At 39.3% G+C, this 15,058-nt stretch overlaps 1 protein-coding gene across 5 annotated transcripts in view; it reads left to right on the top strand.

Moving 5' to 3' along the window:
- Positions 1-15,058, top strand: part of LOC6563482 (homeotic protein ultrabithorax) — a 92,102-nt gene that overhangs the window by 16,661 nt on the left and 60,383 nt on the right. For 4 of the 5 annotated variants that reach the window (XM_032737072.2, XM_032737073.2, XM_043214889.1 and 1 more), the window contains one exon: positions 12,179-12,229. The exons of the other annotated variant lie outside the window; for it this stretch is intronic. In XM_032737072.2, coding sequence (XP_032592963.1) covers positions 12,179-12,229 — 51 coding nt within the window. The remainder of the gene's footprint in view (positions 1-12,178; positions 12,230-15,058) is intronic. 5 annotated transcript variants of the gene reach the window in all.

Genomic DNA, 15,058 nt, shown 5'->3' with positions numbered 1-15,058 from the left:
TGTATCTGTGTATCTGTGCGAGCCCATTTTGAATTACAGGTACAGAAACACATCAAACAAAATCTACAGAATGAAAACTACACAAAACACAAAAGTCACCTGAGCAACAACAAATGCTGCTCGCTCAGAGCACAGGTTTGCCATGTTGCGCTCTCAGTGCCTGCCTCTCTTTCGCTCTGCCTCTCTCTCTCTCTCTCTCACTCCCTCACTCTCGCTCTCTTTCGCGCTCTCTCTCTCTCTCCCTCTCTGTGTGTGAGGTGATTGATCATCTTTTGCTCAGCCACAGCCGGTTTTCTTTTAATTTATGTGCGCTCAGCGTTGCGTCTGAATGAATCTCACCTTTTTTTTTTGTATTCGAATTGGAATATTTGGTGGCTGGTTGGATTCTCGTTGATCGTAAACGATATTCGGAGCGAACTCTGTTTGGAGTTGCGTTTGATGTTAGCAGGAAGCTCGAAACGAATAGTAGCAGCCTGGTAAAAGTGTTATACAGATCGCATCTCACCTGGTTATTCAAATGTGAAGTGTTTACTAATCTAATTAGTTCATATTGGTTATGAAGATGATTTCATAGCATGCAGCTTTTGTATGAGTCTATTTTGGACTTGTAAAAAGAATTTATTTAGTATTGGGGATGATTTGAAAGTCAAACTGAGAAAAACAATTCATAAGAAATATATTTTTATAATGAAATTGATGTTAATACAAAACTAAACTCAAACTCAGTCATAAAATAATTTAACAAATTAATATAAAATACAACATATATCTAAAACGCTATTTTAAATTCCTTCAAAGCTGAAAATATAATTTAATTTCTACATATTTCTTTAGCTATATTTTTTTTTGTAATTGTTAATTAGAGATTATTTCAGCATTGAGTACCTTTGACTGCCAATAATTGCTATTTTATGTAATCCAAAGTCACCCTTTAAATGAAGGGGCGCTGTCAGCTTCCAGCTAAATCTACTCACATAGCAACCACTATCGAAACCACATTCCAATGCATTTTCAAGAGTTCAAACGAACTCGAATGCGACCCACCGCAGCTAATCGAAATGGTTTGCTTCCAATCTCAATTGATGATCTATTAACGAGTGTCCATACAAATTATGCAACTATCCACAGCAACTACAAAATGGTGCCCACATGGGCAACTATGCAGCAACAACAACAACTACTACAACAACAACAACAACAACAGCAACGACAACGGCAACAGCAACAATGAGAACAGCTGACATGCAGTACCATTTCCTTTGTCACCGAGAGGCGATAGGCAATAAATCTTGAGCATATTAACATGGACGTGCGATGAAAGTGCCAGCCAAATATGTCATTGTCAGTGTTTGGCTCTGACTTCGTGCATTGGGATTTGAATCGGGGCAGAGGCAGAGACAGAGGCAGATACGGAGGGGGAAAAGGCCGCCTCTGCGGCTACCAAATGCGAGTGTATTGACACCTGAGTCCAAACCGAACCCAAACAGAACCAAACCGAAACCGATGCCTCTGGCGCCAATAACTGCTGCTGCTGCTGTTGTAGTTATTGTTATTGTTGTTGTTGTTGTTGTTGTTGTTGTTATTGCAAATGGAGTGAAAGAAAAAGAAAGTGTCAGCAGCCTCTCAGAGGCTCTGGGAAACAGGTAACACAGAGTGGGTCTAGAGGCAAATGGTTAGAATGCGTTCAGCTATGACTACCGCAATACTTTCCAATGAAATCGGTTAGATATAAATCACTGATTGGATGCCTGACTAAATACGTGTGTCTCCTCACGTGTGTGTGTGTGTGTGTGTGATGTGTGTGTGTGTGTGTGTGTGTGTGCTGATAACTGACTGAGAGTCAAGCTGCTGCTGCTGCTGCTGCTGCTGCTTATCGTGCATTTGAATTGGTAGACAACACATTTATATATATATATATAAAAATTCTCTCTACGTCACATAACATGACAACATTTTGGGCGTGAACACACGTACACACACTCACACACACACACACACGCGCACACACACATACACTTAGGTGCCCAGCAACAACAAACATGGCTCAAAAGGCAGCAGCATCGTCGTCCATGGTGACAGCGCACATAAATCTCTGTAACATGACACTTTTGGCAATGGAAATAAAATATGGCATACGGCGCACCAAAATGTCGCACCAAAACTCAGGCAACACCAACAATAACAACTACAACAACAATTGAGCATCAGCAACAGCAGCAGCTACAACATTTTTGTTTTTTTTTTATTTATTTTTTTTTTTTTTGGGAACTTGGCTACACATTTTTTGGCCCACTGCGGCCCACTGTGCCATTTGAGAAGCGACTCATGCCGCATTCAACTAATTACAAATGAAATTACAATGGTCAAGTTGCAGTTGCAGTCAGCTTAAAAACTCCAATGACACGGGTTGAAAATATTGTAAAACAAACAGAAATGATAAAAAAGGTGGTTTGCTTTTGTGTTGTAATAAGACTGGTTTTACGTAGGCCCAAGACAAACCATTAACACATCTTAAGTTAATAATGTTTGATATTTATTTATGCATATGCAACAAAAATCAATAAACTACAAAACAAACAAAAAGTGAGCAATCCTAGAAAAATATTTGAAGCTACAAATATATTTTAAAAATGTTTTTTTCTTTGTTATTTTCTAAATACTCCAATATATTTTGAACTTCGTCGGAAAATATATTTGAAAACCATTTCAAACACAACTATCATATTAAATGCATATTCTATTCAAGTGGTGCAACAATTTGTTCGAACACAAAGTTGAAATTAACATAAAACTAACTAGCAAGTTTCCCCAAAGAAGAGGAAATAGTTGCACAAATATAACGTCAAAATATTCCATTATTTTATAGTTCTGATTTCGAGTAAAGAGCAATTGCAAGGATCTCCCATTCCAGTGTATTTGACAAACATATTCTTTGTTCTTATTTCAACTTTTCTTTCTATATATGTTACAATATTATTATATTTCTTGTTTTATACTGTTCTTGACAACCGTTCCAGCTGAAACAATTAGCATATCAAAACATTTATTACTTATTATTTAGTATTAAGGCAACAATTTAAGCTAGTGTCATTTAGGAACTGTGCAACTTCTGCCTCTGATGGCGATGCTGTCACTTGCCGCTGTCATTTTCATTTCGTTTTCATGTGTCACTTGGCGCGCCTGCGCACGCCTGCCCAGTGCCGAGTGCCCAGTGCCCAGTGCCCAATGCTCAGAGTCCAGCTCAGAGTCCGTCTCCATACCTCACTCCCTCCCTCTCCCTCTCTCCCTCTCTCTCTCTCTTTTCTCCTTCTGCGTCTCCTTGTAATAAAGCAAAACGGCTGCGCATGCGCGCAAGTCACTCAGCAACAACAACAGCAACAACAGCAACAACAACAGCAACAACAATAAGAAGCGACCAAAGCCGCTGCCTCTGTCAGATTTTGTGAGTGTCACTTGGCTGCTTTGTTGACTCCAAGTCGGGTCTGGGGACTTGGGTGTTATCTGTCCCGTCGACCGTCGACCGTCGACCGTCTTCAGTTTCGTTTGGTCATCTCGCAGTTGGCTGCATTCCTCGCACAACACGCAAAATCTGCGCGTCTGCGTATAAAACTGTTAACTAACTCAATTTTGTAGCTGTCAGTTGGTTCCTGTTCACTACACCTCTCCCCCGGACACAATCCCTCTCCCTGCACTGCTTTGTTGCTTGGTTAGTTGGCTGCTTAGCTCTGGCTTCAGAGTTCAGCATGGGTTAATGAGTTGTTGCTGTTGTCGCCATTGTTGTTGCTGTTGCTGTTGCCGTTGTTGTTGTTATTGCTGTTGCTGTTGCTGGCGTGCCGCTTACACATGTCACAACAAATTGCTAACCGTTGTGCGTCGCGGGCCCATAAACAAATCACTTGACCTTCGCATTGAAAACATTTGCGTAAAGCGCTAAGAAAACTCGGCCAGAAAAAAAAGAACAGTGGAATGGCGAGTAGAAAAGCAATGAAAACCCCTTGTTTGAGAAAATGCATAATAAATGATTTGTACGCTTACAAAATTTAAATATGCATTTTTCTCTGACTCCAGACCACATCGTGACCTGTATAAAAAGAGATCACCAAACAATAATCGTTAACAATATGTTTAAGGACACTTTTTGACAGCTTGTCAATTCAACTTTTGAGGCAATCGGATACACAAAATCTATGGAATAGATGCAAAATTGATCAAAAATATTGGAAAAGAAAAATAAATGTTTATTTTTATTAACTTATTTCTTCTATAACTTGTTGCCTTAACTCATTCGTTTAGTTTAATATTTCGAAAACAAGAACAAAAAACAAAAGCAATGTTTACAAGGCAATTCCACTGATTTCCCCATAGTACACATTATACACCTGCCCCTGCCATGCCTCGGGCCACACCCTCTCGCCCACAACTTGTGACAGTTGCGCGTGACACGAAAACGGACTCACGGATGCACGAGCTCATGTCTGTCACAGAAATGTCACTTAAAGTTGCAAGACTCGACGCACGCATTGCAATTTCATAACTTTATTAAGCATGTGCGAGGCGTGGCTGAAGGCACAGCAGCAGCTGTGGGGGGGCGGCGGAGACTGCTCTCAACTCCAGCTGAAAAAAATAAGTTAGCTTGTGGGAAAGAATACTTAACACCATTCCCCTTTTGGCAATGCTCGTCACGTTCTGCAATCTAAACGCCAGGTAAGCGACCATAACTGCTCCACAACTGCTGGCAGATAGTTGGGTATGGTAGCGGAGGGTTGGGAAGGGAGGGTAGGGGACCAGCGCCAGCAAGTGGCCTAAAGGAAGCCAAATGACATGGAGTTGGCAACTCAATCATTTAATGCCATGGCCCACATAGGGCCATCAACATTAGAGCCGGAAAATTGCCAACTGCAACTGCAACTGCAATTCAAAGTGCTTTTGGGTAGTCAGTGCTAAAGACACCCCTCCTCCCTACTGCCTACCCCTGCACCATTCTACTGCTGGCTATTGTTGCCATGAGGTTTGTGTCATTCTTTGACTTTTCTTTACATATTTTTATTGTTGCTGGAGTTGTTGTTGTTGTTGCTGTACTTTCGTTTGTTTGTGTCACTTGGCAGTTGCTGGGCCCAGTGACAACAACAAAAAGAACAACGACATAGACAACAATTGCAACGACGGCAACAACAACAACAACATTTGTAGCAACATGGAGAGCGCAGCGAACCACGCGGTAATTCTACAATGAAACCGTTTCGCACACACACACACACACACGTAGCTGCAAGTGTGTGTGTGTGTGTGTGTGTGCGTGTATACAAACAAAACTTGTGGCAATAAATTTGAAACGGATCACATAAATCACATTCAAGTGAAGCTTAACACACGCGCCCAACTAGAAGACACACAAATACAAGCTCACTATAAATACACACACACACACACACACACACACACTGACGCACACACTTACACACACCATAAGCTTGGCATAGAAAGCATTTATTTCAAGTCTGTGGGACTCAAAAGAGTTTTTGTACCATTTTCTACGGGCAAGTTGTGAATTTCTTTTTTAGCACAACTTAAGTTGTCAGCTACAGAAATTTGTTGCACAAAAACCAAGTAGAGTATTAAAATTTAAATAACATTAATTCAATGAAATATTATAATTAACTATTATTTAGCTATTTTGGCCAATCAAATAGCAAACAAGCAATGAAAATGCTTTCACACAAAATTTGCCTCTTGCTTAACTAACCAACCAAAAATTGTTGGCCAAGTAAAAGTTTTGCGCGTTCGCTCGGTCGCCAAATTAACTAAACGGTTAAAGCAACAACTGCAAATTGGCAACAAATTCACAGATCATAAAGTTGCCGCTGCAACAAGACAACCTGCAACAAGCAGAACAACAACAACAATAAGGAGGAGGAGAAGTGGAACGAGCAGGCGAAGCATCATTTCATTTGAAGAACTTTGGCATTTGAACTTGACATTTAGCACACGGTTCGGGGACTTCTTTGAAAACAATTGCACACCACACACACACACACACACACACACACACACACACACAGTCATACAGTTGCACTGCACTTTTGGCATTCCTCGGCTGTCTGCCATGGAATGCCAGGACACACCAAACAGCAGCAGCAGCAGCAGCGGCAACAACAACAACTAGCAAGGGATTCCAACTAGAATGAAACAGTTGCAAACAGCAGCAGCAGCAGCAGCAGCAGGCGGCAAGTGCGAGCGAGAGCGCAAATACGTCTGCAACCCTCTGCAACAGTGCCACGGGGTGAGTGTTGACCCATAGCAACACACACACTCACACACAGCGAGCGCAGACAGACGGCCATTGCAGCACCTGTCGGCCATGCCACAGAGTTGCATGTGTGAGTGTGGCGATGGCTGTGGCCGTGGCTGTGTCTGTGAGTCTGTCTGTCTGTGTGTGTGTGTGTGTGTGATGTGAGTTTGCCCTCCGGATTTTGCACCATTAACAATATGGTTCGCTGCGCTGTGGCACGCTCGCCTTATTGAGGAAATGAGGCACAAATGTCGTGTGCATTTGCAACCAACCCGCCCCGCGATGGGTGGGGTTAGCTTAATGCAGCGCCATTGATTTGCTTATAAATTAACCCATTGACAAATGAAAATATTGTCTGTTAATTGATCAATGTGTATGCACAGAGAGTGCACAGTTGTTGTTGTTGCCATTTTAGGGGGGCTCTACTGTATGTGTGTATCTGTGTGTGTGTGTGTGTGCACTGCAGCTAAAATTTAATTAGATGCGTTATTTGTATTTGTATGCACCAAATGCATTTTGGTCATTGCGAGGATAATAAACACACATCTGGATATATGCACATATATATGTATATATATATATATATAGAGGGTGTGGCCACACTCTCTATCTGCATTGCGTGTGAAGTATTTACACACATATACACACACTCGCACACTCGCACAACATCGTATTTCATGTCGTACGTGCAAAATTTATTGTTATTGAAATACAATTGCAAAATTAACTGTCAAAGTGTGCGACCCATCGTCAATTTAGTTGAACGCCATATGTTACACTCTCCACACACACATGTGCATCTCTGTGTGTGTGTATTAGTCGCAACACATGTGTTCCTAATTAGTTGACCTGAGCTGTGCGCAGTGTCTTTAAGCAATATGCTATGCCAAATATTTAACATTAATCGGAGCTTCAATGCCGCCAATAGCGAGTTCGCCTCGCAGCCGCATTGACCAAGAATCGTAGCAAATAACATGCTCACCCTCCACTCCACTCCACCCCTCTCTCTCACTCTCTCTCATTCTCTCTCTCTCTACTCGAAGTTACCCTTTATTTACACCGCTAAACGAGCTTTGCATATTTACTGTACTAGGAACAGACATTTTACGATATATTGAGAATTATTTGCAATATATTTGGCGAACGTAGGTGGCAGGAGCTGGATGTGGGGGGAGGCAGCAAAAGCAACAGCAACAGCAACAGCAGCAGCAGCAGCAACAAGGACGACAAATGTTCCAACGACAGCAGCAGTGGCAACAACAACACTAACAGCAGCAACAACAAGTGCAGTTTGGTGCAAATGCAGGCAGAAAGCTTCTAATTCCGGCACTGAAACCATAAGTCTTTACCGCATTGTACACACACACACACACACACTCAGCGTGTCTGTCTGCAAACTCTATCTTTGTGTTGACACGACAGCCCAGTAGGAAATGCACACATGCATGAGCTGGACAGAATAAGTTTGAATTAGTGAATTAGCAGAAAAAGAAGGGTTTATTAAAAAGCAACTTTAATCAAAGCGAAAACTGGAAAAGAGCTCTGATTATCTATAGAAATTTTTAAAGCCAATGAAACCTTTTATTTTTATTGCTATCTAATTAAATCTATGTTGTCTGCTTATAATACTATAGCCCTCATTAAATTGAATTATTTTAAAAGTGTACTCCATTTTTATTTAAATAAATATTAAAGAAACAATCAATGAGTTTAGCATGCTATTATCATGCATTATTTTGCAACTGGGCTACTTGCTAGCTCGGAGAAGACTGTTTGGGACTGCAGCAGAAGCCGCTTAATAAGTTAAATTCGATACACAAGTTTTGCATACACAATAAATACCGAAAACTTATTTTTCTGTTTTGCAAAGATTTTGTTTAATTCACGTAAATTTGCATAAGATACAATTGCGAATCCGGCCCTGCAGTCTCTCTGCAGTCTCTAAATTTGTGCGAGAATTGAGTCAAAGTTCAGCAGCAACCAAAAAAATAATTTGGAAAATACAATAAAAAAAAAAACGTCGTAGAGTTTATTGCCTTTGGCCTGGATTGTAGCCGGGTCTAAATTTGAATTCAGCTCAAATTGAAAGTTAGTAAAAGCAACCAGCAAACACACACACACACACAAACACACAGCAATACACAACTGCTGCCTTTAGCCCTCTACTCAACCCGCTCACACTCACTAGTCGATGTTTATGTCTTTTCGAATGCAGCTCAGCTTTAATTTAAATGGATTTCTCTGCCAGCTACAATGGCAGACATATGGCAGCATTCGCAATTTCCATTGGAGTGCCCAGCGCCAAGGAGAGAGAGTGGGGCGGAAAGGGGATGACTCCCGACTCCCGACTGCCGGCGCCCGATGGGCGAATGTCGACTGGCGACTGGCGACTGGCGAGTCCTGTAACTGCTGAGGATTGATTGTGCTTGTTGATATTTTGTCAAATAACGCAAATAAATACACAATTACACACTCAAGTGAGTCCATGGGAGGGCAGCAGCAACGAGTTGAAATTTGTGGGGTTACATGTGGCAGGTCTCTGTGCCGCCCCGTTCTCACCTCTTGCTGCCTGCCATGACCCTCATGCTGCTGCAACTGCTGCTACTGGCTGGACGCACCGGCTGGCCGCTCTCTCTCTCTCTCTCTCTCTCTGTTATCCTTGTTTAAAGGATTTTCATTTGTTTAAATGTGCTTTATCGAAAATGGCCAAATGGTAGCGGCGTGAAATTTATTCTAGCCACACAGTGGTGCAAAACCAATTGATTTTTATCTGGCCTTGCATAATATGACAGCTTCTTGCTACATTTATTGTATGTAAAAACCAAAAACTGAATAAAAAAACGATTTACTTTTCTTCTCTACAAATTCCTCATTCATTACATATAATTTCTAAGTATTGTATTTGCTCTAAATATCTATTATTATAAAAGTAACAAGATATATTTAACTAAATCGAATATTGAGTCAAGTTTATTTCTTCTGAGGAAAAAATGATAAATACTTGTTCAACAAATTTAATAAGTTTGCCAAGCTTTTCAACCACTGTGCGGCGACATTTGACTTTGTCGTTGTTGCTGCTACTGTTATTGTTGTTGTTGTTGCTGCTTTTTTCGCCACACGCCCGTAAATTCCAATGTAAAATGTTGCATTTATCTTGTAAAAATAATAAATCCAGCAAAGGGACTTTGCTCTCTCACGCTTGGCAGCACACAAACACATGAGCGCTGCTTGGCCGGTGGCATGTGGCAAGTGTGTATGGAAGGGGAATGGGGTATGGCGAATGACAATTGTTAGCTAATAGCCTAATGGCAAGAGAAGCGTACATTTAGCTAATTTTATAAGCCATCAAAGTATCCGGCATTTAACCCTTGACTGGGCAGATGTCACAGTTGCGGGGCTTGTGCCTCAACGGGGGTGTGAGAGGGGTGTAGATGAAAAAAACAAAATAAAAAAATGACAACACACACTGCCATTAATTTAATTTATTTATTGGCTGTTGTTTCATTGGCGCAAATCCCGAACGCTCTGCGATAAATTTAGTCAAATGTGAAAATTGTGTGTGCAGTTTACACACACACACGAACACACACACATACACACACACACACACACACACACACACATACACATACAGACACACAAGTACAGCTCGTTTGTCAAGCGAGGATTTACATTATAAAATATGGCCTGGTATGCGCACCGAATATGGAAATGCAGTTGAACAACAAACAAACTCGCCAAAGAGTTTGCAATTTATTTTAAAATAAAAGTATCTAGTGTGACAAATAGTGTGAGATATGTTTTTGCGCACTGCAGCCAAAAGCAGCCAACACAGCCAAAGCAGCCAAAGCAGCCAACACATCCAGCCCAGCCTCCAGTTACGCCCACCACCCCCCAGGCTAACGCTAAAATGCGACATGTGACGCGGCGCTGCTGATTTATTTGCATACAAAAGCGCAGACGTGCATAAAAAATACCAAATGCAACAACAACAACAGCAACAAAGACACAAATAACTGCACATGTAACGCCCATTTTTAACGCCAGCTTTGATGGAGCTGAGGGGTTGCTGTCGACCGCTGCCAATTCGTGGCGGGGATGCGCCATTTGAGAGTCAATAAAAAATACATTTTAAATCAAAAATCAAAATGCACCGTGGATGGGGCAAAATATTTCGATTATTGTTGCACATTTTTTTTTTTTAATGTGCATACAATTTTTTTATTTAAGCTTAATTTTATTTTTATGCAGTTCGTCCATTAAAAAATGGATGAAGGATAAAGTTGCACAGAATGTTATTAGAGGCAGGAGGAAGCATATCGCTCCCCTTAAGATATATATATATTCTTGAGCAGACTATTTAATTGGCAGAATTCAGGGTATTTGCTAGTCTCATATGATCCATAGAAATTGCAACGAATAAATTTATGAAAAATAATTGAGATAATTTTATTCTGTCAGTTAGTTTGCGGACTGAGTAGGGAGCCCCTGCTCAACAGCTGATGATTTGTAGACTTTAACAATGTGGCTTAATCCCCAACTAACTATAATTTAGTAAAACTATAATATAGTACAAACAATAACAATTTGCAAGCAAACGCTACTGCTTAACAACTTATCTCAGAGCAGCTTGCAAATTATGCCAAACTCAAGTATCTATCTACAAGTTTGCCTAGGAGGCTGGGAGGCTGCTCAAGTGCCACCCACACTTGAGTTTGCTCCCAACCCGCAAGTGGCAACCTTTATTTAGTCCTCGGTTGATGGTGCTGCCCCAACTGCCCCAACTCCGTTGGCAATTCATCATTTGGCGCCATTTTGCGTAGCGTCAAGTTGCATTTAGTTGTTATTTATGCAAATTTGGCATGTTTCAACTTTTCGCCAAGTGCGTCGAGTCGTTTTCGATTATTTAAAACTTTGGGCGAAATCTAGTAGGGTATATGGGATAGGGGAGGAGGGAGGGAAGGAGGAAGTGAGGGCGTTCCTTTAATGCGCGCACCTGACGCGCTTGAATGTCTTACTGCCAGCTCCTTGGCAGCACCTGGATTACGGATTACGGATTACGGCTGAAACTGTACCGTGTACTACGGCGTGCTGTGCGCATAATTTCGTTCGCTGCTGTTAAGACAAATAAATTGTAGACGGCTAAAGTTATTAGATTAGCATTAGGGACGAGGCAATGTGCAGAGTGTGTGTGTGCGTGTGCTAAGCTTAAAATTATGATTTACCCGGGTTATTTACATGCATATAGAGGAACTAGAGGATGCCGCCAAGTTTGCCAAATTTATGAAAAAGTTACCGCACTTTTGGCAGTCATCTGCTTTTTATAGTGCTCCACCCCACCAAAGGGGGTGGATATTAATAGCTAACCAGGTGAATATTTTAAATTTAAAGGGAGCCTTGACAGTGTCGCAACACGAATTTATCATTTTTATTTCTTCAATAACATTTGTGGAAATTTTCAATCAACAATTCATGTCATCATCATAAATTCGAAGAACCATAACACATTTTAAATAAAACAATTATTTATTTTGTGCATAATTTTAATATAAAATGTAACTTAATTTAATATACAATTTATGATTTTTCTGTAAATTACGGCTATTATTTTTCTTTAAAGAAAATAAATAAACAAATATTTTCATTATATTTAAATACAATCAAAAAACATAATTAACTGTTTTAATTTCTGTGTTAATCTAATTTTAACATTATCTAAATTATGATTTAAATTCGCATCAGAAATATTATCTTATACTTTAATAACAATTAACATGTTTTGGCTATTATTTAAATATTTAGTTACTTTAATACTAACACACAGAAACTTTGAGGCATTTATTTAATTTTGGACACTCTCATTTAATTGGTTTCTCTTTTGTTTTTCAGGTAAGAGATACTCAGAATCTCTTGCGGGATCACTTCTACCAGACTGGCTAGGTAAGTGCATTTTCCTCAATATTATTTTGTTAAGCTTATCCTTTACGAATATATTTTCTTTTGATTTTTGTCGATAAATGTTTTAATTTTGTTCTTTTTAATTGTTTTTTTTTTTTCACAATTATAAGCAATATTATTTTTATTTTTAAAATTACTTATAAGTTGCTCTCCATGGTATGACGCTCAGAAATATTTGAATTTTCTTTTCTAGAGTGTCCCAAATATCCAAATCCCAAATTGAATCGAAACTCTAAGCAGTTATCCACCAAAAAGAGAAGATAATAATAAGATCTGAAACACTTGTAACCTGTGAAACCCCGATCCATATTTCTTGAACCCATCAAAAATGCTTCTTCGATTTAAGTTTTTGGTTTTGAATTTTGTTGTTATTGTTGCCGTTGTTGTTGTTGTTGTTATTGTTGTTTATTGCCGCATATTGCATCCTCTTCATTTGGTGTGTCCAGTGTGTCAGTCAAAGGAGCGCGTCCCACAGTCCCCCAAGAGGTAAACCCAAAATATACTCAATTACCAATAAATTGTAAATGTTGTGTGCATTTGCCCATTTTCAATACTTACGTATATCTATCTCAATATGTGCATATGTATGTATATATATGTATATATATATACACTGTAAATAAAGTTTAGCATGTGCATGCCCCAAGACACACAGAGAGAGCCAGAAGGGAAGCGAGAATTTACTGCAAAGGTGTTTGCGATATGAATCCAACAATATAATATGTGAAATTATCAGCTCATAAAACTTGCCAAATAATTGGCAATTATTCAGTTTGTCAACCAGTACACAAACACACACACACACACACATTACACACACATCCACATTTGCAGACGATTGCTCAAAAGGTTTTCTTTGCCGAACAATTAAAGCCGCCCACAAAGCGGGCGAATTTTCTCGTACTTTGGAAAAGTATCATTTGGCACGCAAAGAAAAGCGAGTGAGAAAATTGGATAGAACCCGACCACAATTTACAAAGCGTATCATTTTGTTAGCAATTTTTCAGCATGCTGCACTTTACAGTAAACGCTCAAAGGCACGCAGCTGCCATTGCACCACCCAAAACCCACCCAACCACCACTCGCATGTAAACCACAGCACTCATATGTATAGTATATATATAAGCCAGGCCAGCCAGTATCCAATTAAGCGCAATTGAGATAACAACACTCGAGTTCAAATTGTTAATTGTTGCTTTTAGTTGTGTTAACCAGGCCAAAAGTGTTTTTATGTCAGTGTCAGGCGGATGCTTTATTTATATTTTTAGTTTTTTATTTTTTTATTTCTGGGATTGGCCACCCTTGGAATATGCAACCTTTGCAGTTTTGCGCTTGTCTAAATGTAGTTTGTTTATTGGCAATTTATACAAACGCATAAATTACCCACACACACATTACTGAGATGCTCGCAAGAAAAACATAAACAAACTTTGCTCACTAAATGCCACTTGCCAATCGTAATCAATTCTCATGTGGTGTCTGGTGTGTGCGAGTGTGTGCGAGTGTGTGTGCGAGTGTGTCTATAAAAAAGGGACCCAAAATACACTCAAAGACTGTCGCCGACAGACAGACAAAACAGTCAACTCAAGTCAGCATCCGCATTCATGTGTATCTTTGGCACTGGATATGTATCTGTATCTGTATCTGTAGCTGTATCTGTATCTGCAACCCCGCAAACGAGATGAGGCGCATAAATATTTATCTGAATTGTTGAAATCTTCAAATGCAGAAACGTAAAATCCATTAGAAAATTAATAAAGAGCCCATAGAAATATACTTGCACACTGCTATACATATATATCTGTATATATATATCTGTATATCTGTATATAAGTGCGGTTTCAATTGAAAGATTGGCTGAGCGTGAAGATTGTGGCTTGAAGGGAGGCTAATATAATGAAAGTAAATTGATTAAAATGATTGTCTGTCTGGATAATGTTACGATTTACATTCACTTGAGCAGACAAACCGTTTCAGATATGTAAGCTAAGATATTGTATATAAAATACGTTAATTGCATGCGCTTTTCTACAATAATACAATAATACAAGAATACCATAACTATGTACATAAATATGTGTTTTATATCAATAATAATCTATTAGTACAAAATACATAATCGCAAAATCAACATCAGATTTAATTGTAGTAAACACTTGCATAAGTAAACAAAAATTTCAAAAAGGCATTTAACTAATTTAGACGACTCTAAAGTGGTTTTCTTTTATCTTATGCATAATATATATATATGTATGTATAAACAATGATATATATAATCAGACCAGTTGTAATCTATACACACATAATTATAACATACAGCAATTTAATAGAAGATATTATCCATTCTCAAGTCTATGAAACACATAGAAAGTGAAGTATTTAAATTTACCCGTATATATTTTGCTGTTTTACATACAATCGGTGTATAATTTTAATTAATTAGCTATATACCAATTAAGTCAGTTAATAACGCCTTAAACTTGCTTACAGTGGAAGTCTATGGAAAAATTGAAAATTAAGCAAACCTTAAAATCAACATGACAATCTGCCAGTGGTATTTATAATCTCCCAGATATAATCAATGTATTGGTATATTATCACGTGATCGAATTATTTGAGGTCTCGTGGCCATATGTTCACACACACACACACACACACACACACACACATAGACAGACACTCGTTTGGCAACTGTAAGTTGTATTCGTAATTATAACAATGATGCTATTTATAAAGCTGGACGAGGAAGAGCTGCGTGGAGCAAATGTCTCGTATCGTCGACCCGTCGGTAGAGTGGCAGGGGCAGGGGCA

The sequence above is a fragment of the Drosophila grimshawi genome, unplaced genomic scaffold, assembly GCF_018153295.1.
Source record: "Drosophila grimshawi isolate 15287-2541.00 unplaced genomic scaffold, ASM1815329v1 contig_311, whole genome shotgun sequence".
NCBI classification, from domain to species: Eukaryota; Metazoa; Arthropoda; class Insecta; order Diptera; family Drosophilidae; genus Drosophila; species Drosophila grimshawi.
This window is presented reverse-complemented; position numbering and strand designations above follow the sequence as displayed.